This window comes from Lepeophtheirus salmonis, chromosome 14 (assembly GCF_016086655.4).
Source record: "Lepeophtheirus salmonis chromosome 14, UVic_Lsal_1.4, whole genome shotgun sequence".
NCBI lineage: Eukaryota > Metazoa > Arthropoda > Copepoda > Siphonostomatoida > Caligidae > Lepeophtheirus > Lepeophtheirus salmonis.
This window is the reverse complement of record NC_052144.2, coordinates 33,927,122-33,952,938: the sequence shown is the minus strand read 5'-3', so window position 1 is coordinate 33,952,938 and position 25,817 is coordinate 33,927,122. Positions and strand designations below refer to the sequence as shown.

General features: G+C 33.5%; 2 protein-coding genes across 3 annotated transcripts; one reads left to right on the top strand and one right to left on the bottom strand.

Annotated features, from left to right (window-relative positions):
* The first annotated feature begins 9,621 nt into the window (after positions 1 to 9,621).
* LOC121128856 (uncharacterized) lies at positions 9,622 to 12,745 on the top strand. Its single transcript, XM_071893419.1, has 3 exons — positions 9,622 to 11,810; positions 11,890 to 12,127; positions 12,287 to 12,745. The coding sequence occupies exons 1-3, from the start codon at positions 11,799 to 11,801 to the stop codon at positions 12,625 to 12,627; spliced, it is 591 nt and encodes a 196-aa protein (XP_071749520.1). The 5' UTR covers positions 9,622 to 11,798; the 3' UTR covers positions 12,628 to 12,745.
* Positions 12,746 to 16,287: 3,542 nt separating this feature from the next.
* LOC121129588 (uncharacterized) lies at positions 16,288 to 17,314 on the bottom strand. Of its 2 annotated transcripts, XM_071893412.1 has the most exons (3): positions 17,160 to 17,314; positions 16,879 to 17,080; positions 16,288 to 16,719 (listed from the first exon to the last, which is right to left on the bottom strand). In XM_071893412.1, the coding sequence occupies exons 1-3, from the start codon at positions 17,169 to 17,171 to the stop codon at positions 16,406 to 16,408; spliced, it is 528 nt and encodes a 175-aa protein (XP_071749513.1). In that variant the 5' UTR covers positions 17,172 to 17,314; the 3' UTR covers positions 16,288 to 16,405. The 2 variants fall into 2 exon arrangements, with proteins under 2 accessions (XP_071749513.1, XP_040581241.1); XM_040725307.2 differs by having other exon boundaries at positions 16,288 to 17,080.
* Between the last annotated feature and the right edge of the window lie 8,503 nt (positions 17,315 to 25,817).

The window sequence follows — 25,817 nt, the reverse complement described above, 5'->3', positions numbered from 1 at the left end:
TTCTACCCTTGAGTCGTCCTACACTCTTCATAAATCAAGACCTATTTTTCCCCCTTGTAATTTACTTCCCTCTTCCCTCTATGTATATTTAGATACATAGGAGTACAAAAAAGGTAAGTATATATACCTATAGAATTCCATTAGAAGCTTCTTTTTATGTATATATATGTGTAGTACAATTTTACCACACATACAAAGAAAGAAGGAAAAAAATGTATAAAAAAGATAAATAATTGTCTTAGGTTTCATCAATATCCCCCTGATGATGAGTAAGTAGCACGCATGTTTATATCCAATATATATCTACCATGTAAGTATACAATACACAATGCTACATTAGGAGTTCTCTCTCGGGATACCGGAATTTCTCTGGGTTGTACAAAAAATGGGCTTCTTCATCAAATACTATTTTTTTTTTTGGGTCACATTGGGTTAAACAATTTAAAATAGTGGGTGTATTGGATTCTAAAATAAAACCTGTGGACTGGCGATGGAACTAAACCAAAAACTGAGTTCTGGTTCGATGCAATTGAGAATAATCCTAAAAAGACCAAACCCTGGGTTTGGACACAAAATACTTAATATACAGATGGGGTACCCAAAAATTGCCTTACCATTTCATTACAATTGTATCCTTGTTATATTTTACTTTACAAGGTTTCATTACGCAACAAAACGACAGCTGAAACAAAAATAAATAATTTTTGTGTTTATCCCAAGTCCTTTGTTAGTGAACTGGGATTTTCAACACTCCAAATTTGATAAAACTGCTTTGAATCAGTTTAAAATAGATTTTAATGCTGGAGAAAGCATTAATATACTCCTGAAACAACTTTCAGAATGAATGGATCCTGTTTTGTTTTTTTGTTGCAAAAATGTATTTTCTTGGACATATTTCCAATCTTTAATTAAGGTTTGATGAATTTATTCACTTTTAAGTCGTTCTTTTGCTTTGTTCATTTCCCTTTTTTCAATTTAAGGTATTCGCGATTCTACATATGTAAAATCCACTGTTATCCCATGTATTTTAAACTCAATTTTATCTAAATTACGGAGTATATTTTCAGTACAAACTGTTCGTTCAGAGTAATTAATATTTAAAAAAAGTTTTTATGGAAAATGAAATTATAATAATCACAAACTATACCTTGTTGATGCCCAAATCTGATGTTGTTGTGATAAAATTAGAGTAATTTTTAGTCCATGTCAAGTGTGTATAAAGAAATAGAATTCGCTTAATATTTGGGTTAACGTTTGACCACAGTTCATTAATCACGTGTAAAAAAAGGATGTTCACTATAGGAGGGTTAAGTGTAAAGATGTTTGAAGCAACCAAAAAACGCCGCTGTCAATTCCGAGAAGGTTACCGAGACCCAAGGCATCTCGATTCGGGCTGCCTACAACATGAATAAGTCAATTCCAGCCCCGTAGAGCTAAGAAACACAAAAAATTCACCAGCAACAATAGGTTTTACTCCTAGCCTCCCTTAATGTGGCCCTCCTCTTGGCCTCAAACCTTTGGGCTATGCAGTTTGACACGTATTGGAATGTCTTTCCAGCCTCACATCCTAATTTGATTCACTCTGAGCTGTCACAATGACTCCGTGGTACGATATGGATACACCCTTCATTCTTAAGAGCTGCCATGCTTTTCGCCAGCGTGTACAGGGTGTTATTGCTTGTGAAGAAGGAACTATTGAATAAAAACATATAGCTAAATATAGTATTTAAACATCCCAGAAATTGTTGTTTTTGAATTTTGAATTTTGAAACTACACGAATTTAAAATTAGTACCCGAAATATATTACTACCACGTACTATTATTGATGACGATAAAAATGAGGAATTGAGAAAATATTGGTCGCACTACCTTAAAATTTATTCTTTTCTCTTAATTATAAGAATATTTACTTAGATGTCACAATATTTATTATTTAGAAACAGGATCCCAATAATATTCAAAGACATGTGTCCGGGGATCAAAGACAATAAAAATGATCAATGATTAAAACATACATATGTACACAGACCCCCCCCCCCTTCCTTGAGTCAGGTAATGTTGTTGTCTGAAATCAAGTCATTGGAGTCCTTCAAATACATCTCTTGTCTCTATATACATATGTATGTAGAGACAATAAACATTGGTAAAAGTTGTTGATATACTTTGATTAAAAGCTTTCAAATTGTCTGAAAAAAAAGAGGACACCTCTTCAAAGAAAACTTTCCCTCTAGTTTGTTTGTTTGTTTAGATTAATGGCGTTAATCGGTTAGGAAAGGGTCCACTTGTCATAGTTTGTATTTTGTTTATGTATCGTAAAAAGTTAAGAGCTTTTTAATTACATAAACATAGGTACTGTGTTACATAAATATCCTCTGATTTTTTGAGTCAGAGTAAATGAAGGTCCTAGGATTTTTGTAAAAGATGTTAACAAATATATTAATTATTAATATTCATTTTGATATTATCATAAGAAATACATTTTATTTAGTGTAAACACTATTTATAAAATGGTCCAGACAGAACATGCTCGAAAGCTCTTGCGTACTTTATTAGTATACTCGGATATTATGACTTGTTCTCGAAGTTTTAAGATCAACCAAGCCATTGTGGGTATTTGCCAGCATTAAAAAGTCCAGTGTATTGATAATGAGTTTCTTACGCTAGAAGCTTAACTTTTTTGAACTTTGATTTAGTCCAAGACGACTTTTAAGGTCATCTACAATACTTAATTGCTTGGGCACGGTATAGATTGCACTTTCGGAGGCTCTATTCATCTAAGACATCTCCTTTCTAGGCAATCCTGTGCAAAGGAGGATGAAACTCTCAATATGTTTTTCTGTACTGGCTTGTATCTTGTAAGGGCTTTAAAAGATTTTATTGAGACAAGATCTTTTCAGACCCTGTAATTCAATAAACTGCGACTTCTACGTGTATTCGAAGAGACAATATTTATATTTGAAAGCATCCTTTATTCCAAATAATAGTTATTATTTAAGGTCTATTATTTTCTTTGCGTCTGTATGATTAATTTTTTACATGCATAATGATAATGACTAAATTAATGATAGGAATCTGGACTCTAATTTTACCACAAGTCTCTTTGAACTACAACTTTAGACTCCAAGTGAAAAGGCTCACGACTCGGGTTGGACTCAAAACTTATTAAAGAATCGAATAAAAATGACTCTGAAACAGCTCTGGTCTTAGTTACTAATTTTTTTTTTAGAAAGAAGTCAAGAAACCCATTTACTTTCTTCAATGTTTTGTGGATATTTCTATGTACTTATAAACGTAGGTCTCAGTGCCAATCGTCTATTCATTCACACACTCAAGCACAAAAGAGAAAGCTATTTGAATGTTGCGTTTATTAATTAATTTTTACATATAGTTATATAATATACGTATATACAATAAATCCACTCCGATCTTTTTCTTCAGTAGAACATTAGGATCATTATTGATTACTTATATATATATATATATATAATATACATATTCACCAGCCTTCACCACACAGAACAACACCTATCAACACCTCAAATATTGTTAAAAGCTTTTCATATTATCATAGATTTCTTATCTACATCAAACATTTACTTAATTGAAAGACGTAAAATAAAACGACAATGTTTCAAAGGTTGGAAGCCTTTGAAAAAGGAATGGAGCATTTAATATATAAATATATGGCAGGACTCAAGCTGAGCTACAAATTAATATTTCCTTTCACTGATATAAAAGAGAGGGGGAATAACAAGAGCAGCAGCCAGCAGTGATGGTGCTTGTGCTGGACGACCCCCCCCCACTGGTGCGATGTTGTTCTTGTTATTGTTATCGTTGTCCCATTATTCAGTGCTTTTTATAAAGTAATAATAATAATAATATGATGTTCTTCTTCTTCACAGAGTAGTAGTAGTTCGACTCCTTCCTTCCTTTTCAAAATATGAAATTTTCGAATAATAGGGGGCGTGATGGGCGTTTCATAATGGTTTCTTAATTAATTGAATGAAATCCAGCTTTCACCCTCCATATCCTACTCCTCCTACTCTTAAGGAAACCACCAGATGGTTAAAGACTATAAACAACACCAACCTCCTGAATGACTCTGTCCAAGAAATGTATTTATATTGTACATACATTCATATCTGATAATAATAATCACATTACTTCTCTATGAATAAGAGTCATTAATGACGTCAATTGTGGGAATCAATCTACTGAAGAAGGGGGAAGGAGTTGGTTGTTGCCTATCGAGTGGTAGGAATGAATGATATACAATTAGGATTGAGTAAGGGATGTTGTTCATGCAATCATATTATAAAAAACCCTCTAATTAGGCTACACATCATTAAATAACCATAACAACGACAGTGCTTTTTCCGAGATTTCTTCTTCATCCTTAAAGAATTGTCCCCAGGGGAGAAATGAAATGATATAAAACAAAAGCAATATTGATTTATGACAATAAATGATGTTTATAAGAATCACAACTACATAATGTTTACCTATAAGATCATTTGAAATATATATTTTTGGTCAAATTAAATTTTGCATCAATGACACCAATACAAATGACTGTTTTCTCCTATTATTCATTAATCATCACAGCAGTACCAACTTGCCCCATGGATGGACGCATGTCGGCTCTAACATTAGATTGATATAACAACCAAGATAGCATTAATTTAGTTATAAAATTGTAGACAAAAGTTGCGTATTGTTTTGTACTTTGCAACAATAAACTCCACTCAAATGCCAATATCCATTCTACAGCCCGAGTAATATTCCAAAATTCGTGATAACCAGCCTTCACTCTTCTCTATTTTACAGCAAATTGCATTTGATAAGTATAGGGAATGTTCAAAAACGACGAGGCTATTTAGGAGGGAGGGTGTGATTCCTAAAAGTACTCACAAGCACAACCACTATTTGACAATCAAGAAGATTTTTTTTAATGGACTTTCTCCTAAACTAATCAATAATCATCCGATTTGAATAAAACCCAATGCCAAATGAAAGCTGAATAAGAAAATAGTATTATTTTTCAATATAAATCTCCTTTGGCATCAATAACGCATGCGACTTGATCTCAAAAGCGGGATCAGATTTTGATGACAGTCTCTTTTGGCAGATTTCGGAATTCTTCCCGGATCCTGGACATAATCTCGGATTTTATGTTGTAGGGGGATCTGTTAATGAGTTGTCCAAGTGCATCCTATCCAAAAAAAATCCATGGCGTTGAGGTCGGGTGAGCTTGGAGGCCAAACACTGGGTCCCATAGTAAAAAAAAAAAATGTATATATGACAACCAGGTCAATATTTCCTTTGCAGTGCGGTATGGAGCAATGTCTTTTTGCCTTACAAATGACCTCCCAGCTGCATACTTTTAACTTGACCAAATAACCTGTGCAGGCTTAAGAAGATTCAAATCTCATCATTGTCTCGTCTAACACGGATTGCAAGAAGAACACTCTGCCTTTTTCCAAAATTGTGGAATAAATACTTCTTTGATCGCTGCCATTTTTTTAAACTAACGTCAAAAACCTCTGGGAAGCCGGAAAAATAACACAACGTCCTACTAGAGCAGGGACACGTTTTAGACCTGAATAATATGACAAGATGCCATAGATAATGGCATATTATGGGACTGGGGACAAAAAAAAAAGGATAAAACTTTTTCGTTTTTTGAAAAAAAGTTCATTCTAGAAATAGGTAAATCCTTAAAAAAATGCCACCAGAAGGCCTTAAGCTCAGGTAAAAATAAAATGATATAATACTTCTTGTTATTTATTTAATAAAAAAAATAATTGCTTCTGGGAGGGGAGGGGTGGTGGGGCTGGAGAGAAAAGAAAGTCCAAGAGGGGAAGAGAGAAACTTTGTAAAAAAAAGAACCCCAAATATTAATTTTCATCAAATAAATACAATATTTATACATATATTCGTAATATACACCATTGTAGGACTAATTATAAAGGGACAATAAATTCAATATTAGTACTCATTCATAAAATTATTATAAGAAATAAATAAGTAAATACGTATTAAGTATTCTCGATTTATCATAATTAATTTCATTTAAAGGATTTATACCATGTTGTTATTTCATTATATTTGAACAAAATTATAAATTAAGTTGAGCCATATATTTTAAAAGTGTTTATATATATACTTAAAAATAAAATATTTGGGATCCTTAATGGACTTTATAAAGGGGTCATACATTTTTGTCAAGGTTTTTTTTAAAATGAGCGATAGGTACGTCAAGTTTTAATTTAAAAGCTTATATTTATTGCATTAAATCTATAAGTTTGTATTATAAATTGGTTTCGTGGAAATATATATATGTATATATAAAATGGCATTTGAACCTGGCATTATCAGACATGGGTTGATATCATAATATTTTTCGGATCTCACATTTAACAAATGATTAGATACATCCATATCCTTGAAGACATTTCTTTTTGTACCACGTCTAGACATTGCCATTATAAGAAGTTGAAAGATACATTAGGTATATTTAATTGTAAATGTATTAACATACATACTATACTATAGAGACTGACAATACACCAACAGTTAGTGTTTTATAACTTATTAATGCATAATCTACTGTACAAATTTCAGGGGCGGAATTCCTTTGCAGAGGAATCTGGAACAGATTTTCACAAATATCATTTGAATGCGACCCGTAAATATTGACGGGTAGAGTTGCAACAATAAATTATCAAGTTTACGTTAAGAGATTAGATTGAAGAATATATAAATAGGCTCTGAATTATCCCTTTCAAGCTATTATACGCCAATATAATGTTTATAGTAAACAAAAAATAATTATTTTTCTAATAGACGGCTTTAGTAATGTGTATATCGCATTGTATAATCGTGATCGTTTTATGCTACATGTCTCAAGAAAGATAAGATTGCGTACTTTTTAGGTAGTTTTATGACTATTTCACTCGGTATTGTTTGAGAACGAATCAAAGATACAGACCTGGCAAAAGAAAATGCTTTATATTTTAGAGCTTTTCTTCGAATAAGGTTAAAATGCAAGCTAGGCAGCTGAAAATGTGTAGTATAATTTTGGTCCCCATATTGTAAAAGTCAATCTACTGCAATTTTGGTTTCGTTGATTCTGTTTCTGTAATCTTTATGTCATTGATCCGCCACGTTCTGGAAAGACAATTCTCACAAATGTGGATAAAATAACGGAAATTGTCGAGTCTGACCTTCAAGGAAATCACAGTTTTGATGCCCAACGAGATCGACACTAATGAAAAAAATATGGATTTCATTTTACCACTTATACAAAGACACCTTGATTCAGATATTTAACAACAATATAGTACGGCGCACTAGCATTTTCACAATGGTCCGACACCTGTTCTGGGTATTAAATGTACAACCTTACATGATAATAAAATACAATATGGTGAGAATTGCATAACTTGTTGCTAATTATATATTTTATAAGAAAAACAATGAAAATACAGAACACATTATTAAAAAAATATTAGTTCTCAAAAAAGTTACTTTCATCCCTCAAAATCAGTTGGTAAGAATTGTCTGAAAGAAAAGTTGAAAAAAAGGATATTTGGCATTTTAGCATGCAATTGAGGAAATAAATTATGTGGCTATAGCTTCTTAGATATTCAAGAAAAAGGGCCGGTTAATACTGTCCTCGATTTCATAGTTTATATGTACCGAGTTGCTCATTAAAATCCAAACACTTTGGATTGTAAACTTCAACAAGATATAATTCATTGATCAACAATAGAATTTCAACAAAATTAATACTATAAATATATGTGTGTCTAAGTTCTCTTAATCCCACTGATCCCACTGCAGGCCTTCCCCTAACATGGATGCAAAATTAAATTTACAGTCGTGGGGGCTCACATCAACGGCTGTAATGGAGCCAAAAGTGTCAAAAAAGAGTTCTAAAGAACTCAAAAGATTCATTCAAGAGAGATTTGCAACAGAGAAGATAGGCTTCTTTCATTGTTGGTGTCGTAAGTGGCCTTTCTATTACCACAAGGATCTTTCTACATACTTTTTGTATAGTTCTCTGGACAGTCTGGTGACATACCCCGAGATTCTTGCATGGACTCTCATGGAGTTGAGGGGATTGACCTAGGGTGACACCCAATTGCTAGGAGTGCGCGAATGGAAATTTGTCAATCACATTCAAGTGTCATTTACGTGATTAGTACGTAAACTAAAGAGCTCAAGTTTGTTTCGTTTAATAACTAATTGTTTATGGTTTAATATATCGAAATATGAATTAATTAGAATCACTCAACCTGAATTAGTAAGTGTTTAGATTTCAATGGAACGACCCATATATACTTCTACATGAACTAAAATTAACTTATAAAGATGGTTATTCACATGAGTTCATAATTGTTGGGCACGTTCAAGGAATGCCTCCAGTATATAATAGGCATCCGATATCGCAAGGAGTCGAAATTAGTGTGATGAGAGCACAAATATTAGATATTAAAGATAAATTAGAAACTTTTGTGTAGAAAATGTTTAAATATATTTATTTATTAACTTTTTGCAAATTAACATCGCATTGCAAAAAAAAAAAATATTATTTAATTCTACAATTTCTTTCTTTATTATGTTGGTAATCGTTTGCATTCTTAGTTTGATTTTGAGAGATAAAAATATTAGAGGTCTTTGGGCATCTCCGGGATTTTTAACTATTTTTAAAAAAGGAGACAAAAACTCAATTTATGGGAAATTAAAAATATGTAAAATTCAGCATTTTGTAAAAAAAAAAAAAAACTATTTTAGAAAAATAAACAGTTTTTCAAAGGTATTTCAAGAATTTTCCCACTAATTGATTTTTTCTTTCCGTTTGTTTCAATATTAAAAAATTACAGGGCACACCAAAATACTTTTAACCTCTAAATGAGTCAAAAACAAACTATATATAAGAAATGGCGGATATTTTTAACATATGTTGTGGAGAGAGTCAATTAAAAATTGAATTTGGAATGAGAAATAAGGAAGATCTTTTTATCAGAGTAGTATTTATATATATTTCATTACCTTTGAGTACATATGTACAATATACGCCCCGGAAATTAACACCCAAATCTATATGAAGTTATTTAATCAAGTGACTCTATTTATTAATGAATAGTATTCACTCACCACGTTAATTTCACTATAGAGTCTTTCATATTCCACAGGTTTAATTAGTCCTCACATAATAAATAATAATAAAAACGATGGATGTAATCAAAGGAATAGGATTAATTTGGGTATATTATTGCTATATTTTTAATTAATGGGAGTGTACTGAACATATATCGATTCTAATTAATCTGATTTGGAACTTTTAATTAAGGTATACGCTAATTACTCAACTATATAAGTATAACTAAATGATTTTGAAGGCTTATGTTTGATGTAATTGATTTACATATATATATATATATATAAAGAAATTCTCTTGAGTTACATACAATACGTAGCAGGTAAGGGAGATCGTGCCTCGTTTGCCCACTGGACATGTTGTCATTCTTACATTGCTAGTAAGTTTCTATGAGTCGTATTTCATCACTTTAGTTATTTGTCTTGCGTTATCCACAGCCCTTTGAGACTACACGAGTCGAGGCCCAATCCTGAGCTCTGACTTATTTTCAACCTAAGATAATTTTTTTATTGTTTAGAATTCTTATCCGGAAATTCATAGATTTATGTGTTAAATAAAGCAAATCAGTTAAGTGATTGTATTGAAAAATTACCTGGGGTACAAGTTACCGAACACTAGAGGGAGCAACAAAAAAGTGCTTCAATCGAATCCTTTAAAATCACAGGTAATATCGTTTTATTTATATTAGGTTTGATTTGTTTAAAAAGTTTGTGTTTAATATATTATTTATTTTCTAAAAAATAGTTTATTATATTGTTTGAAATATTGAAGAAAGAAGTGTAGATTTTCAACTTTAGGATTTATACTTGTTTAAATATGTAATATCTCCATGAATATTTAGTTTTTTTGAACTTTTATTTTTGCTAACAATGCTCATAAAGATCGGAAAAAACCTTATTTCTATATCTTTCGGTAATGAAGAACTATCAATATTAATATTTCTAGTTTTATTCATAGGAACAAGTTCAAAAATGGCGCGTCTCACATTTTAAACGATGTGTAACGACATTTTATGCAATTTTTTAGACATACTTTTTTACTATTTTATATTGTGAAAATCCAACCCAAGCAGTCAAGAAGGTGTTTGAGGTCAACCAAATACCTGAAGATGTCGGAGAGGGCCATGAATAAGACCATAGATACATACATCCATAGTGTCTAAACCAGTTAAATAGCAGAATATTAGTCATTGAGAATGTTGAGATGCCTCTTTTGACTCGAGGTCATAAAGAACTCTGGCTAGAGCGTTGTAGTCAAATACAATTTTACTTGAAACAAAATGGTGACCAAATCATCTTCTCTAATAGGAAGACCTTTACTTTGTATCCTGTTTACGATTAAAAAAGACTGGTTGATCTGCATTGAGAGCAATTCCATATATATTCTGAGTGTTCCAATACCAGTGCCCTCGATCATGTTTCCCATCAAGCACACTCACTTATGTCGACTTCTTAGACGTCTTGAAGACCAATGTTGCTTCATAGGTCTTTATGATGTCAAAGAAATAGGGTAAATCGTTTTTCTTTTCTAGTACGACGGAGCCCCTGTTCATACCTCCAAAACCGTTCATAACTGGATTGTGGTTTCAGACTGAAAACAATGTGTCTGCTTCAGAGCCTCGACATATAGTGGCGTATTGAGAACCAGGCCTACCAAGTAAATAGTAGGTATTTGTTGAAAAATAATAACTACATTACACTCTAGTTATTTGACGAACTTATAGATTTTTTTTTAATAAAGATGGATTGATTACAATCAAAATGTATCTAATTTGTAGTTCTAATCCATCAAAATATCCCAGCCATGAAGTCACTTTTTATAATTTTGCTGCCATTAGTAATAATTAATTTTGAAAAAGTTTTCAATCAATAAGTCTGCTTATCTATGTACGAAGTTAACAAAAATATTAACAAAAATTGAATAATTTTTTAAAAGATATGTCACTAACTTGCAATGAATATTGCACTTTGAAAATAATATATATATTTTTTCATTTGAGACACTTTTAAAAATCAAGACCATGGTTCAGTGACTTGATTTATTACAGGAAAATCGGTATATGGCATCCTCTGATTTATGACTTTTATGTATCTATGTATAAATGCATGTTGATATATTTTTCTATTTATTTTTAAAGCAGATATTAGGTATACGCTATGTAAGATACAATAGTAAGACTTGAAACAATCTTTCATGATTATATCAATATTGGTATTTGCTGACGACAAAAGATTATTTGTAGTGCACCATATCCATGTTTGTAGATAATTACTTAATTGGCCTCTCTTGTGTTTTTGTCTTTTCCAATATACCTAAATAGACATTCTTCACTAAAAGTCAAGTGTAATAATTGTTCAAACTTTAATCAAGACCATTAATCATAATAATTTGATAGACTTTAGAAAAACAGTATTTGTAGAATGTAAATGTCAATTCCTACGGATGATTGAATACACGCCAAGTAGTAAAGAGGTAAGAAAAATACCTTTACAAGAGCTCATTAATCTCTGTGTCTGCCAAAGTAAAAATCAAAATTGAACACTATATAAACCCTGTGAATTGAGAATCGGAATCATCAGTCTAGAATCATCTGTCAAAGAAGAAAGCAAAAGTAGTCATTTGAGAAGAACCATGAAGTGCTTTGTAAGTTAAATTGATTTCATATGTTTGTATATATATTTATTAATAATGACTTGAATTTTTAAACACTTACACAAATTAGGCTCTACTCGCTCTAACCCTAGTGACCATTGCATCTGGAGCCCCAGACGCAGAAGAGAATAATGCTTTAAGCAAACGCTCTGCTGAACCATACTATGGTGGTCATGGAGGCTATGGTGGTCACGGAGGCTATGGTGGTCATGGAGGCTATGGTGGACACGGCGGCTATGGCAGCTATGGAGGATATGGCGGTTATGGAAGCTATGGCGGACATGGACTCTACAAGAGGTCTGCTGAACCTTACTACGGTGGTGGGTATGGACATGGGGGACACTCTGCTGGCTATGGACAAAGTTATGGTCATAGTTATGGACACACTCATGGCCATTCCCATGGCGGATATAACGGTGGACATCATGGAGGACACTTTGGAGGTCTCTACAAGAGATCTGCTGAACCTTACTATGGAGGCTATGGACATGGAGGACACTCTGCTGGCTATGGACAAAGTTATGGTTCCAACTATGGACACTCTCTTGGTGGGCATGGCGGTTATGGCAGCTATGGGGGACATGGCGGTTACGGCAGCTATGGTGGACATGGACTCTACAAGAGGTCTGCTGAGCCTTACTATGGAGGCTATGGTGGTGGCTATGGACATGGAGGGCACTCTGCTGGCTATGGACATGGAGGGCACTCTGCTGGCTATGGACAAAGTTACGGTAGTAGCTATGGACACTCCCATGGACATTCTAATGGAGGACATTACGGGGGACATCATGGAGGCTATGGATACTAGGCTACCAAAACAAATATTCCGCTCTCTTTGTTTTCATACATATCTGTATAATATTTTTTTATTTTTCTCTGATGAAATGTGAAATAAAGAAACAATCTCTTTATGAGTTTCAAAGGAATATTATGTTTTTAATCTTTTCTGAGTTAATAATGCCCCAATTTTGAAATTTTGGATAATTATTATGGCGTATAATGGAGGTTGTCTTTATGAATTTTATTTTGGAATGGGACTATTAATGCACCAACTCTAAAATTTGGTTTCCGGATACATCAATACTCCTCCACATAACCTCAAACTTTACACACATAAAAGCTTTAAAAAGAATCAATTCATATGTTAATGCAGTTGATATATATATTCCTATTTGTGCGTATTTTAGATACACCATGACTCACCCCCACTCACCCCAACCAGGGAAAGATTTATCCAAGTGTATTAATTTTTGAAGTAATTCATAGGGAGTTTGGCATACAAGAGTCCTACTGCAGTCAAAAAAGTAACTCCAAAGTCAGACATAATCTAAGTACTTAACTTGAGATGAAGAGATATTAGTGAAGCAATCTTGAATTATCCCAAAACCACAAAAAAGAGCATAGAGGGAATCACTATAAGTGCACAGGAAAGGGGAAAAGGAATCGCATAAAGTCTCCCGAAAAGAGGAGGACAAGGTCGATCTTTGTCAGTACTGAGTTGAGTCGTTTACATACATATACAACATCATTTAATAATACGAAAATATGGAGCTTAATGCCGAGAGTATTTATCACATATTAATCAATCAACAGATAAGAACAGATAAGAGAGAAATATATTTGTATGTATTTAACGTGAGCAACGCATAATTTGTTACACGTAGATTGTAGGTATAAAGTAATTTTAATAACAGATTATTTCCCACAAGGCACGATAAATAAATTACTTTAATCATGTGTATCGTAGGAGAGACTATCGTGTGATGAAATTAATTTAATAATATTATTTAATAAACGTAAAAAGTGACATTTTGCGAGAAGAAAAAAAAAACGTTGCTAAGGAGTATACTTAAGCTAACAGGTGCGTTCCACAACTTAATTATTTTATTTTAAATCAATTTACTGGGTCGCCATTAAATTCTGAGTCCCTTGACTGTTAAGCTGGATGTGACTGGTTAAACAAATTTATATACATGTTTTTTGCATATATTAAGACAAATTACTGTTCAAAAAATGATTATATTCCATCTTTGGGAGATCATAATCCGCCATGCAAAGATTTCAGCTCTTTTGAAGTTGCCACTTTGGAGTTCTAATGACTTAACTGAAAGTTTAGGCTTGATTTGAATCAACATAGTGATCATAAACAAGGCAAGCAAAATAATCACAATGGTAGAAAAAAATACTAACATTAGCGCATGCGTCCGCACCAACACCAGTAAAAGTCAGTTAATATACTATATGTGGACTCAAAAATCGTTTGGCAGTTGAAAAAAACCCCTTAAGGGCAGGCCTAAGAGTGGTAGACTAACCCAGTTCCAGCACAAATAGGTAAGGAAGGCCTTTTATAAGAACCGCTTAAAGCAGAAAGCAAAGACGAAGAAGGTGGACTGGTCCACGTTGGTAAGGCAGCCTAAAAGGTTGGTAGAAAGTCGCTCAAGATGATTGAGAGACCTTTCTTTTTACAGCCAGAACAAAAACTTCGTCAGTGAGTGATTTTTTATTGACTAAATTATCTTTCTTCTGATTAAGAGACATTCATTGTGGATCCTGTCTACATCAAGCCAAATGACCTGGTAGTTTGCTTTGATAGTAACAGCAGCAACATCAGGACTGTCAACAACATCCGGCCTCACTGATGATGCTAGGGATTGTAGACTCAATGGGAAAAAATCTTGGTCTTGCGGACTAGAAAACCAATTCTCATTCCCACTATTTTTCATTAATTGTGATTATCTGTCTTCTTTTTGTTTATTTTCAATATATATCAAATGAAAGCGGAGAAGCTAAGCTTTAAACTTTTTAATCAAACCCACTAAACTTATCAAAAAATCGATTGAAAATGTTCTGAAGTCTTTTTCATATCCCCGTAGATCAAATTGTCACCTGTTTGGTATCCAATTTTTCCCGATGGACAGAGCTCAAATCCTTCCATTCCAATGTCCCTGACTATGACAATGTTGCCAAATGTATCATAAAACTAATATATATCCACTAATATATAATATTATAGTTGTTGTAAGTATGTACGCTAATATAAACGCATAACCAAGGTATTTATTTCACAAAGGGAGACAGATACAGGCCTTAAACGTAGAATAAAAGTTGTTTAGACTTCTGAGTTATAGACCTAAGGTCATTTTTCATGCTGGTTGGTTCAAATTCCTGGGATCTGGCAGGTTTGTTTTTTCGCTAGTAAGAAGGTTTTTTCAAAAAACCAAGATTCCAAACTTTTGTTTAAAGTCTGGGTTGTAAATTCGGCAATCCACCAAACAAATTAAAAATCCAAGAAAATTAAAATATATTACATACGAATTAAAAAAAGGGAATTAAGAAGAGAATTTGTGAGTTTGCCTTAGTATGTATTAATAAAATAATTAGAATTAAAATATATAATAAGGGTACATCCTAGTAAATCTATACTTGCGATGGAACAACGACGAATGTATTTGGCAGTAAGAAAATCGTCTTCTTAGAGGTTATGGACAACTAATGTACAATCTTATGATCACATTAGAATGATATAAATTATGATCCATTACTCCGAACTCAAAATGTCACAACTTCTTCAACGCCCTCTCCCCAGATTGATGCTAGTCACTCAAAATAGATGAGTGGTAATTGATTTGTATTTTGTTTGCTCTCATTCATACATATTAGAGGGGTTTTTATGTCCATTTTATCATTCCCAAGTCTGACTAGTGACTACCCCCTACAAAAATTAATCTTTTAGAGTTTTTTTTGTTTTTTTCTGACGTAATAAAAATTCTCGAACATACATCGTCATATGTGTGACTCCATACTATTAAGCATGCGTCTATCTGTCGAGATTTTTATTTTCCCTCTATATTTTTTGAATAGAGCTCTAATGAAGCAGAGTAAAGTTTTTATACATGGATTTTTCTTCTTCATTCCTTACACTATTTTTCCTCTGGAACATCATCATGCTAGGCTGTGCTGCTGATATCGTTCTCGTTGTTGTTGTTATAAGTAGACATGGAATGGAGTTTGACGAAATCCAAACCCTCACTCTTTATTTTAATTTAGTAGACCCATCAGCTACGTTTTGATATACTTTTTGAAAGTTTGAATATTTCTCAGACAAGAGACTCACCTCATCCCTAATATTTATTTATACACTTTTATTTTCAGATGGATCTACAATAATAAAAATAATAATATAGAAAGAAGAAAATGTTGTTCGTATTTAAGAGAAAATAATAGATATAAACTAGTGAAGGGGGATCTTCTGGAAGTAAAAAGAAAAACTTATAATTCCTGCTCTTCATCTGTATATGACTATCTTCTGAGGTAGGACCTACAATCTTTTGCATTTCTTATTGTTAATTGAATAGAATGGCTGATAAGAGACGCAAAGGTTCCTACCAATACCCATGAATCATCCTGTAGATTAAGGAGTAATAAACTCACTGGACTTATAAACTCAGAAAAGATTAAAAACATAATATTCCTTTGAAACTCATAAAGAGATTGTTTCTTTATTTCACATTTCATCAGAGAAAAATAAAAAAATATTATACAGATATGTATGAAAACAAAGAGAGCAGAATATTTGTTTTGGTAGCCTAGTATCCATAGCCTCCATGATGTCCCCCGTAATGTCCTCCATTAGAATGTCCATGGGAGTGTCCATAGCTACTACCGTAACTTTGTCCATAGCCAGCAGAGTGCCCTCCATGTCCATAGCCACCACCATAGCCTCCATAGTAAGGCTCAGCAGACCTCTTGTAGAGTCCATGTCCACCATAGCTGCCGTAACCGCCATGTCCCCCATAGCTGCCATAACCGCCATGCCCACCAAGAGAGTGTCCATAGCTGGAACCATAACTTTGTCCATAGCCAGCAGAGTGTCCTCCATGTCCATAGCCTCCATAGTAAGGTTCAGCAGATCTCTTGTAGATACCTCCAAAGTGTCCTCCATGATGTCCACCGTTATATCCGCCATGGGAATGGCCATGAGTGTGTCCATAACTATGACCATAACTTTGTCCATAGCCAGCAGAGTGTCCCCCATGTCCATACCCACCACCATAGTAAGGTTCAGCAGACCTCTTGTAGAGTCCATGTCCGCCATAGCTTCCATAACCGCCATATCCTCCATAGCTGCCATAGCCGCCGTGTCCACCATAGCCTCCATGACCACCATAGTATGGTTCAGCAGAGCGTTTGCTTAAAGCATTATTCTCTTCTGCGTCTGGGGCTCCAGATGCAATGGTCACTAGGGTTAGAGCGAGTAGAGCCTAATTTGTGTAAGTGTTTAAAAATTCAAGTCATTATTAATAAATATATTTACAAACATATGAAATCAATTTAACTTACAAAGCACTTCATGGTTCTTCTCAAATGACTACTTTTGCTTTCTTCTTTGACAGATGATTCTAGACTGATGATTCCGATTCTCAATTCACAGGGTTTATATAGTGTTCAATTTTGATTTTTACTTTGGCAGACAAAGAGATTAATGAGCTCTTGTAAAGGTATTTTTCTTACCTCTTTACTACTTGGCTTGTATTCAATTATCTGTAGGAATTGACATTTAATATCATACTCTTCACATGTCTAAGTATGAAGTTACATGTGAAGCAAATATTTTTTTTCACAAATTGATTCTATGATTTATGTGTAATATCTAACGGAAATATGGGAAGACCACTTACAAGAAGAATTTAAAAACAGAGCATTTGTTGAACAAAGTACCTACAGATATATGAAGGCAATACGACCAATTCAATTTCAAGATCTTTATGTCCCAAGTCTTTTCTTTTGCAATCAAATTCAAGAAGACGGAGAAACACCATCATAAATATGAAAAAGGCATAAAAATATTTCCTAATGGGTAATGAACCTCACGTAGGAAATCTGCCTCGTGCACCTCAAATCCATTTATAAAACCATAACATAAATATAAAATTCCATTATTCGATAATTATTTCAAATCGTGACATTTCATCTTTTTTTCTTTTTCTTCATTTTTCTGATTACACATATGAGATTTAAAAATGAATAATTTTTGAATGTTAAGTAAGTTGAAACAATAGAGATGTTTTCCTTTTAAGGATTCCCTTCCGGAACAAAACAAAAATAAATAGGTCATTAACATACATACATATGTATAATATTACAACCCATTTTGACAACAAAGGGATTAAACCCCACCCTCCTCCATTCCCAGGAGGAGTGGGGAACAACTTGTGCCCACTCCCGTGGGGTTAAACATATTTTGCATACGAAAAGCTTTTAGCTGCAGTCAACCCTTTTAATTGTACATATTAGAAAAGAGGTTGAAGTGGACTTGTGCCATGAGACATGAGTTGGATAAATTGACAAATGAAAAGGTTTCGAATGGAAGATCCTTTCCTTTTGGAAACAAATACATTGATATTATTTATGTGAGACGTGAACGACAGTTCACGTGTCCTTTCTCTAAATTTTTCGTGGTTCTTATACGGGTCATATTGTGCGAATCGGGTACTTCAAATCAGCTCTGGAAATGGGTGTATGTTTATAAGGACAGGAGTTAACGGATAATAATGAAAAAAATAATATATTTGCTACAAAAATGTCGAAAAGTTAGATTGATTTTGTAAATGACATTGTTTGACAACTTCTTTTTTTAAAATATGATATTTAGTAAAAAAGACGTAACTCAAAAACACGTTTTGTCTGAGAGTGTCTAATTTTGTATTAAAAAAAGTGGTGCCCAGAAAAAAACCTCAGAGTTTGTCAACCGGGAAATTCTAGTCATGATCCTCCTGGGGCACTAACTTTTGTCTTTACATCAGGCCTTGTTCACGGTTAAACCAATTGATTTACAAAACACATAGGACCAACAGTAAATATTACGGAAAAACTTCCATCTCATTGCAATTGTCCGACAAAAATATGTATATATATATATACCCCAAGTTGTTTTCGTGTTATTTTTTTCTTACGGCTCCACTTTTTCAAGAAAATCAAGGAAAACGTTCAATAATATCCAGAGTCATTTGTGATTTCTCATGACTAACCCAATATCTGTGACATCACGAGTTGAAATCTGTAAAAAATATGACATTTTTAATATTGTATTGGTCCCAAATTATATGGTTCAGTCCAAAAAAAAAATACCAGTCCGTTTAACATTATCTATCATCAAATATGAATCAATTAGCTAGGTTCAGTATAAAGCCATTTAACTTATATTAATATTTGTCAAAGAGTATTAACCCTATTTCAGCAAGTATTTCATTATTAATTAGTTACTCTCTTCAACTCAATATTCCTAGGGTCGATTCAGGGTCACTTCTAGAGAAAGAAAACTACATTATGTGTATGGACTTAAAATGCAATTCCTAGGTCAAACTGAGTAATCGTGATAGATGAAAAAATATGATAATGGAAGAGGGGATACTTTTGGTAGTTGCAACATGAATAGTGTTTCCCCATCAGGCTGTTATCATTATTCTGGAAGAAATAACATATAGATATACAGTAATCACTAGTTCGTGAAAGGCGAAGTGTCACACTGATTATTTGTTGGAGAGTTATAATTGTAAGTCCTTGTTTCCTTCTTTGCATAGTTGATCGAGGCCAATCCAATCAAACGTCATGGCAGCTAAACTACTCTTCTTCATATTGTCAGGATGATCAGTACATTGGACCAATTAAACAAAACTTAAAAAAAAAAAAAAAAAAAATAGGATCCCTAGAACCTTTGGAGAAAACCTTAATGAATGTATTTAATTTTGTAAAACAAACATCAATTTCTAATCAACATCCTCAAATTGGATAATTAAACTATTTACTTGTAATTGAATCCGAATCCTTAACAAAATACATCACTACATTTAAGAAATAATAATGTAAAAGTTATGAAAATAACCATAATAAAAATTCTGTCCCTCATGGCTTTTTTCTTTCCCTTCTCGTCGAAGTAAATAAACCCTCTAAATTATTTTTTTTATTCACTACACTCCTCACTTATAAACCATCACCCGTGGCGCTAGAAACGACCCCTTTTATATATTCCTCTACTTTCCATCCATTTAATTCAATCTATTTAAAATTAGATTATATTCTTCTTCTTCTTTTCATTCCCCAGCCCTCTTCTAGAAGTGAAAATTTCCCACGAGTACATCAAATGTAACATCAAAAACCGGAGAGGGTGTGTTGACTTCTTCTTCTTATGTTGAGGAGAAGGGGAGACAAATCAAAAGTTGCTAAACTTTGATTCATCTCTGATTATTTAGAAGGAAAAAAATCTGTTAAAAGGGGTTTTAATAAGTTCCTCTCCATTAGTTAAACATTTGTCACTGGGGCTTCCAATAGAGCCTCTGAAACCATTTACTATGTGTACCACCGAAAAAAGGACAAAACTACATATACTCAAATTATGACTTTGAGGGAACTCGTGTCGTATAGATGGAGGAGAACCACTACCTTAAAAAAACATCTCTTGTAGATAGACCCACACCATTTCCATCTTTGACATTACAAGAATAAATGTTACTCAATCTTACTATAATAAAGTTAGTCAGCAACTGTTTTCAGTTCTCATTGAAAATTTACTACCATAACGAATGACGTCATTGGGATCCACCATACAGGAATATAATCAGAGGGAATTACGGATAAATCTAAATACAGCATTAATAAATAAATAATCAATGGCCAACGCATTATTAAAGACTACATTTCTTATTTTTTAAGTATTGCATTTACCCAAACAAATGCCCCTAATGACGTAACTGCAACGAGTTATTAAATAAATCTGCTGTGTTTGCCTTACAATATTCTTGTTCCTTAACACTCCTTGTTCAAATAACATTGGATGTTACCCCCTTATATACGAGGGTTGTCTAAGGAGTTTCCGACCTAACAAAGACACAAGTCTTTCTTTCTAAATTTTTATTTTTGAACAACATAGTCTCCTCGTAACTACACACACTTCTCCAAGCGATGCTCCCATCTCTGTAATCCGTCCAAATACTGCTTGGATTGTTTTTTCTGTAAAATAATTGTTCACGAGATACTTTTTTTTTTTTTTTTTTTTTTGCTGAATTAGTCCAATTTGTATAAAAAGCCTTTATATGTCTGTTATTGTTTGAATCTATTACAATGTTACACTTTCAAAAACAAATATTTAATGACAGCTCCATACTCGATTTTGTCCATTGTCACAAAAACACTCGTATCCGCTCACCTTATCGACTGTTACATTAGAACTGCGCCTCTAAAATCACTGAAACTTTGTTGAGTAACTTTCAATAGATGCTAAAAAGCTGTGACTAGCCACATTTACGAGTACTTTCATTTTCACGTTGAGGTCGAAAATTTGTCAAACCATCCTGTTAGATCATGATGTATCTTGTACAATATTTTTATCTACTTTCACAATCCTTCCCACGGCTAATTATTAAAATAACTTTTAATAGGGGTGAGATCCACTCCTTAGCCCCTTCCCCCCACTTTTAGAAAAAGTCTAAGAATGAAAAGTTGCGTGATTACGATGAATACGTCAATATTAATATTCTTCACATATAAACTGATTCCAGTGCTCCTCTTCCATCCATTGCTCTCTATTTAAAACCTTTGCATTTTTGTATGCTTAGCTTCCTAACCAATCCCACCCCCTCTCTCATTTCAGAGGTTGCCATAGTTGCATTTTAATGGACGATTTGGATAACAAATTAAAGAAGTTCATTTACATGTATTTGTATTTGTGTAGAAGGCAACAGTGTCTTCCACTCTGTTCCTTTTTCTGTATCTCTCTGTTTGTCTATCTCTAAGTTCCCCTTTTCCTTTTGGATAATGCTCCAAGTTTTATTTATTTATTTTTCTCTGGTGTCACTATATTTATTTGAACAAATTAACTTGTGGCGTTCCTAACTTTCGGTTAATCACTTCTTCTTCTTCCTCCTCATGAGTTTAGGGAAGAAATTTATGTAGAGAAATCATTATCTTTTATTCCTCCTTCTTTCCACATAGTAGAAAATATCTTAAGGATGTATATGTAATAAATTTCACATTTTGGGGAGTAAGAAAATGATGATAATAAAATAAGAAAAAAAACAATAATAAATGTCTCACTCTTAAGATTTAAGAGGAGATTCCTTAGTTGTATGGAGGAAGAGGGGTGAAAGGACCCTAGGGAGGAGAGGTTGGTGATGACATTCATCAGTGACCTCATTCTAATATGTATATACAGGGTCCAGCAACATTCAATCCTTTTGTTTTATCATGCCTGCCAATCAAGGTGTAGAAGAAATAGTGGGGTGAGTGTTTCCCATTCTAAAGGCAAGATTATAAAGTTTCCTGTGAAATACAATCAGTTGCTGTTAATGGGGGTTCATTGAAACTGTAAACTTACTAATTTCTTAATTAATTAACCTTGAGTGGGTCAAATTAATCCATATTTCGATATATTAAAGCATAAACAATTAGTTACAAAACAAATCAAATCTGAGCCCTCTAGTTTATGTACAAGTTGAGAAAATGCTTATTGTGCCCGATCAACAATTTTCATGCATACAATCAAAGCAATTGGTCGTCTCCAGAACCACCGTCTACACATCAGCAAGTTTGAAACGTTGGAGAGGAAGAAGGGCTCTGTCAAAGTCGTCAAACTAGACCCGGAAACCCAGGTCAATCCCTCTCAAATCCTTGAGGGCCCACGCAAGGGATCTTGTGGTTTCACACGAGACTGTCCAGAGAACTATCAAAAAAGGGGGTGGAAATATCCTTGTGAGGATGGAGAGGTCACTATTGACAGTAGCAATGAAAGAAACCAATCTCCTTTGTTGCAAGTCTCTTTTCCATAAGTTTTGAATTAGTCTTTTGAGTTCTTTTGAACCCTTTTTGGACATAATGTTGCCCACCCCTACAACCCTGATGTCAACCCCTCAACTACACATTTTGTGTGAATGTAGGGGTAAGGCCTGTGGTGTATGTTATCCAAACAGTGATGTCCTCAATGCCTCTGTCAACCAGCACGGGGACGTAATGACAGAGGAATACATCTGCAGTGCCGTCGCCGCCTGGGTGACACCAATGTCACTAAGGGAGGCTACATTAATGGTTAAGAGAACTTAGACAAACATTTATTTATGGTGTTAATTTTGTTGAAATTCGATTGTTAATTAATAAATTACATCTTGTTGAAGTTTAAATTTCAAAGTGTTCAGATTTATATGGACCACTCGGTATATGAGGGAGGTGTTAGGAGCATGCCTTTGCCGAACATGGATTGACATAACATTTTCAAATTAAACTAATCGCAATTTAATTCTTGAGTTTTTATTGGAGCCATTTTTGATAATGGGTGTCTTACTTCAACTTTTAAAAATGAATATTTCAATTCTTTTTTCATCGTTTGAAATTTTCACAAAATTTTGAGTGCTAAAATGGATGTTATCAGATTTGGTGTCATGCAAGAAATCTAAATTGATGCAATTGGTTCAAATGGGATAATTGAAACCGGATTTATTCCAGAAAATCAGGCATTTTTAAGACTTTTAAAGAAACGCCAATTATCTCCTCAACTAAACGTCCACAAAGAAATGTTGTAAATAAATGTTTTACATCTTTTTGTGTAAAATAAGAATCCCTGTCAAACCTATGCATGAAAATATCCCCGGGCATTGAAATACTAAAGTTTGGTTTATTCCGAGTATGGGCAAGTATATGATATGAGTTATAAAACTTTAAATGTGTAATATCATTATGAGACCAAAATAAATCTTTTCTAATTACTAAAACTTGTTTTATTATCTTTTGAAAAGGAAGTTCTGTTGAACCACCGTGTATGTACTAATAGACTGCTCTATTTTCTTCTTATGTAGGTATATTGCTTAGTATTTGGTTTATAAACTAACATTTCAACAAGAGTAAGATATATTAGCATGCTCCAAAATTATTGAGACCGGTTTGTTTGAAGGGAAAGGAGAAGAGTTAGCTGGTAAAATTCCACCAGCATCGATTTTCTCATGAATTTTATGGTGGAAAAACATTCCAGAGTTATTCAGAAACTAAATATCTAATGCCTTATTACCAAATTTGCACATGTTTCTCCATTCTTCGCTGAACATGGAGACTCACAATTTTCGCTCAAACATTTTGATATGCTTCAAACTAGGCGAAACAACGTCTGAGATCAACACTGACCTCACTATCGTTTACCCTGATGCCTGACCTAGTCCTACAACCATCTTTTGGTGGGCTTGTGAGTTCTGGAATGACGCTTTTAAGGTAGAAAATGTATCTCATCAGGACGTCTCTGGGAGACAAGAACACCCAACAACATCCCCCAAATCAAGTACTTGGGAAAGAAAGAACTCCAATTGAGCGTTCAAGAGGTCTTGACAGAGCTTTCCCTACCACTCACAGTGGTCTTTAGAATCCTGACTATGATCTACGCTTCAAAAATCTCCTCAGCGTATGGGTACCCCATTCTATCTCTCAGGCCAGTAAGAAGGAGAGAGTGAAGTACAATTCTTGACGTGGAGAAAGGTGGAAACAATCAAACAGAGTGTCTAAGATCCGGATATCAATCTTTGTGACCGATTTCTCTTCCATAGGCTGAAGCACCTGCTCTGGGATTAGGATTTTGATAGTCATGAAGACCTCACTCGGAGTGTTCAGTGGGTGAGGAAGTTCGTGAACCAAGAGGAGCTCTCCATGTGGTTGTGGGAGTTGGAGAACTATGGTCAATACGTTATCCAAGCCGGAGGAGACTATGTGATATGATTGAGTTATTTTTTAAAACTTTTAAATATAATTTATTTTCTTACTGGGGCAGTCTCAATCATTTCGGAAACACCTAATCGCTTTATTGAATGTAACTAACAAGAAAACAGCAAAATATTGAGCATATATTAGGCCCCTGAAATGATTAAAACCTAGGTACATGATATTTTTTACCAATACATACGAAATGTACAATTTTTGTATCATGACATCATATTTCAGGGTGTGCAAGATACCTAAAAATGTCGATATTAATTTTTGTAATGCTCTTTACCACGTCATAAATTGTCTGAGAGGCCTAAAACGGCAGTTATTTAATTGTCCCCAACAGAAAGGACTTTCCTGCAGAGGGAGAAAAACATATTAACTCGAAAAAATGGACAGTCTAACGAACATTCAACATAAGAAATATTTGAGAAATAAGGGTATATTTAAAGAAATTGATTTTTAACATCCATGTAGTTAGACGAATTTTGTTTGACTTTATGATAAAGTTATTTACAAGTTGTTTATAGGCGTAATATTTCAAATACAAAATGGGTCAATTTCCTATTTTACCCATATAAACATGACATACATATACTATATATATATATACATACATCATTTTCCACATGATTAATTAGTACTTATTTCTGATACGCTTATGTATGTATGTATATCAAAAAAACATAAAAGCTGAACAGATTAATTTTAAATAATTCAAAAAAAATATAAATTACTAGTTGCAGATTGGAGATTAATCCAAGCATGCGGTAACACACAGTTGCTTAATCTCTCTATACTCGCCCTCCCCCCTTGTGGATTATGTTCGCATTGGACATAATCTTCTTTTTATAGGAACAACATAAAAGTAGGTATTTAACTACTATGCCCCTTACCTGAGGTAGGTAGGTGGGTGTATTCGTGTAACCTGGGAGTAAATAGATAGATAGATCATTAAAACTTCTATCAAAATAAACGTTTTAACAATATATATATATATATATCCTGTACTTTTTTTAGAAATACAAATTACTAATTCATAAACATTATGTTGCACACTAGGATAATTCAATGGTCCACAGTTTCATTATTCCAAAATACATGTAAATAATACATGTAAAAGTGTGTCTAGAGGAAATTGATTTGACTGAAATGTAGTTTGTTAGCTCAGAAATACAATTTAGGATCTGTAATCAAACCAACTCTGACTTTTGAGGCCAAAAGGATGAAGAAATGAGTGTTGGATGAATATTTGATTAGCTATATCTC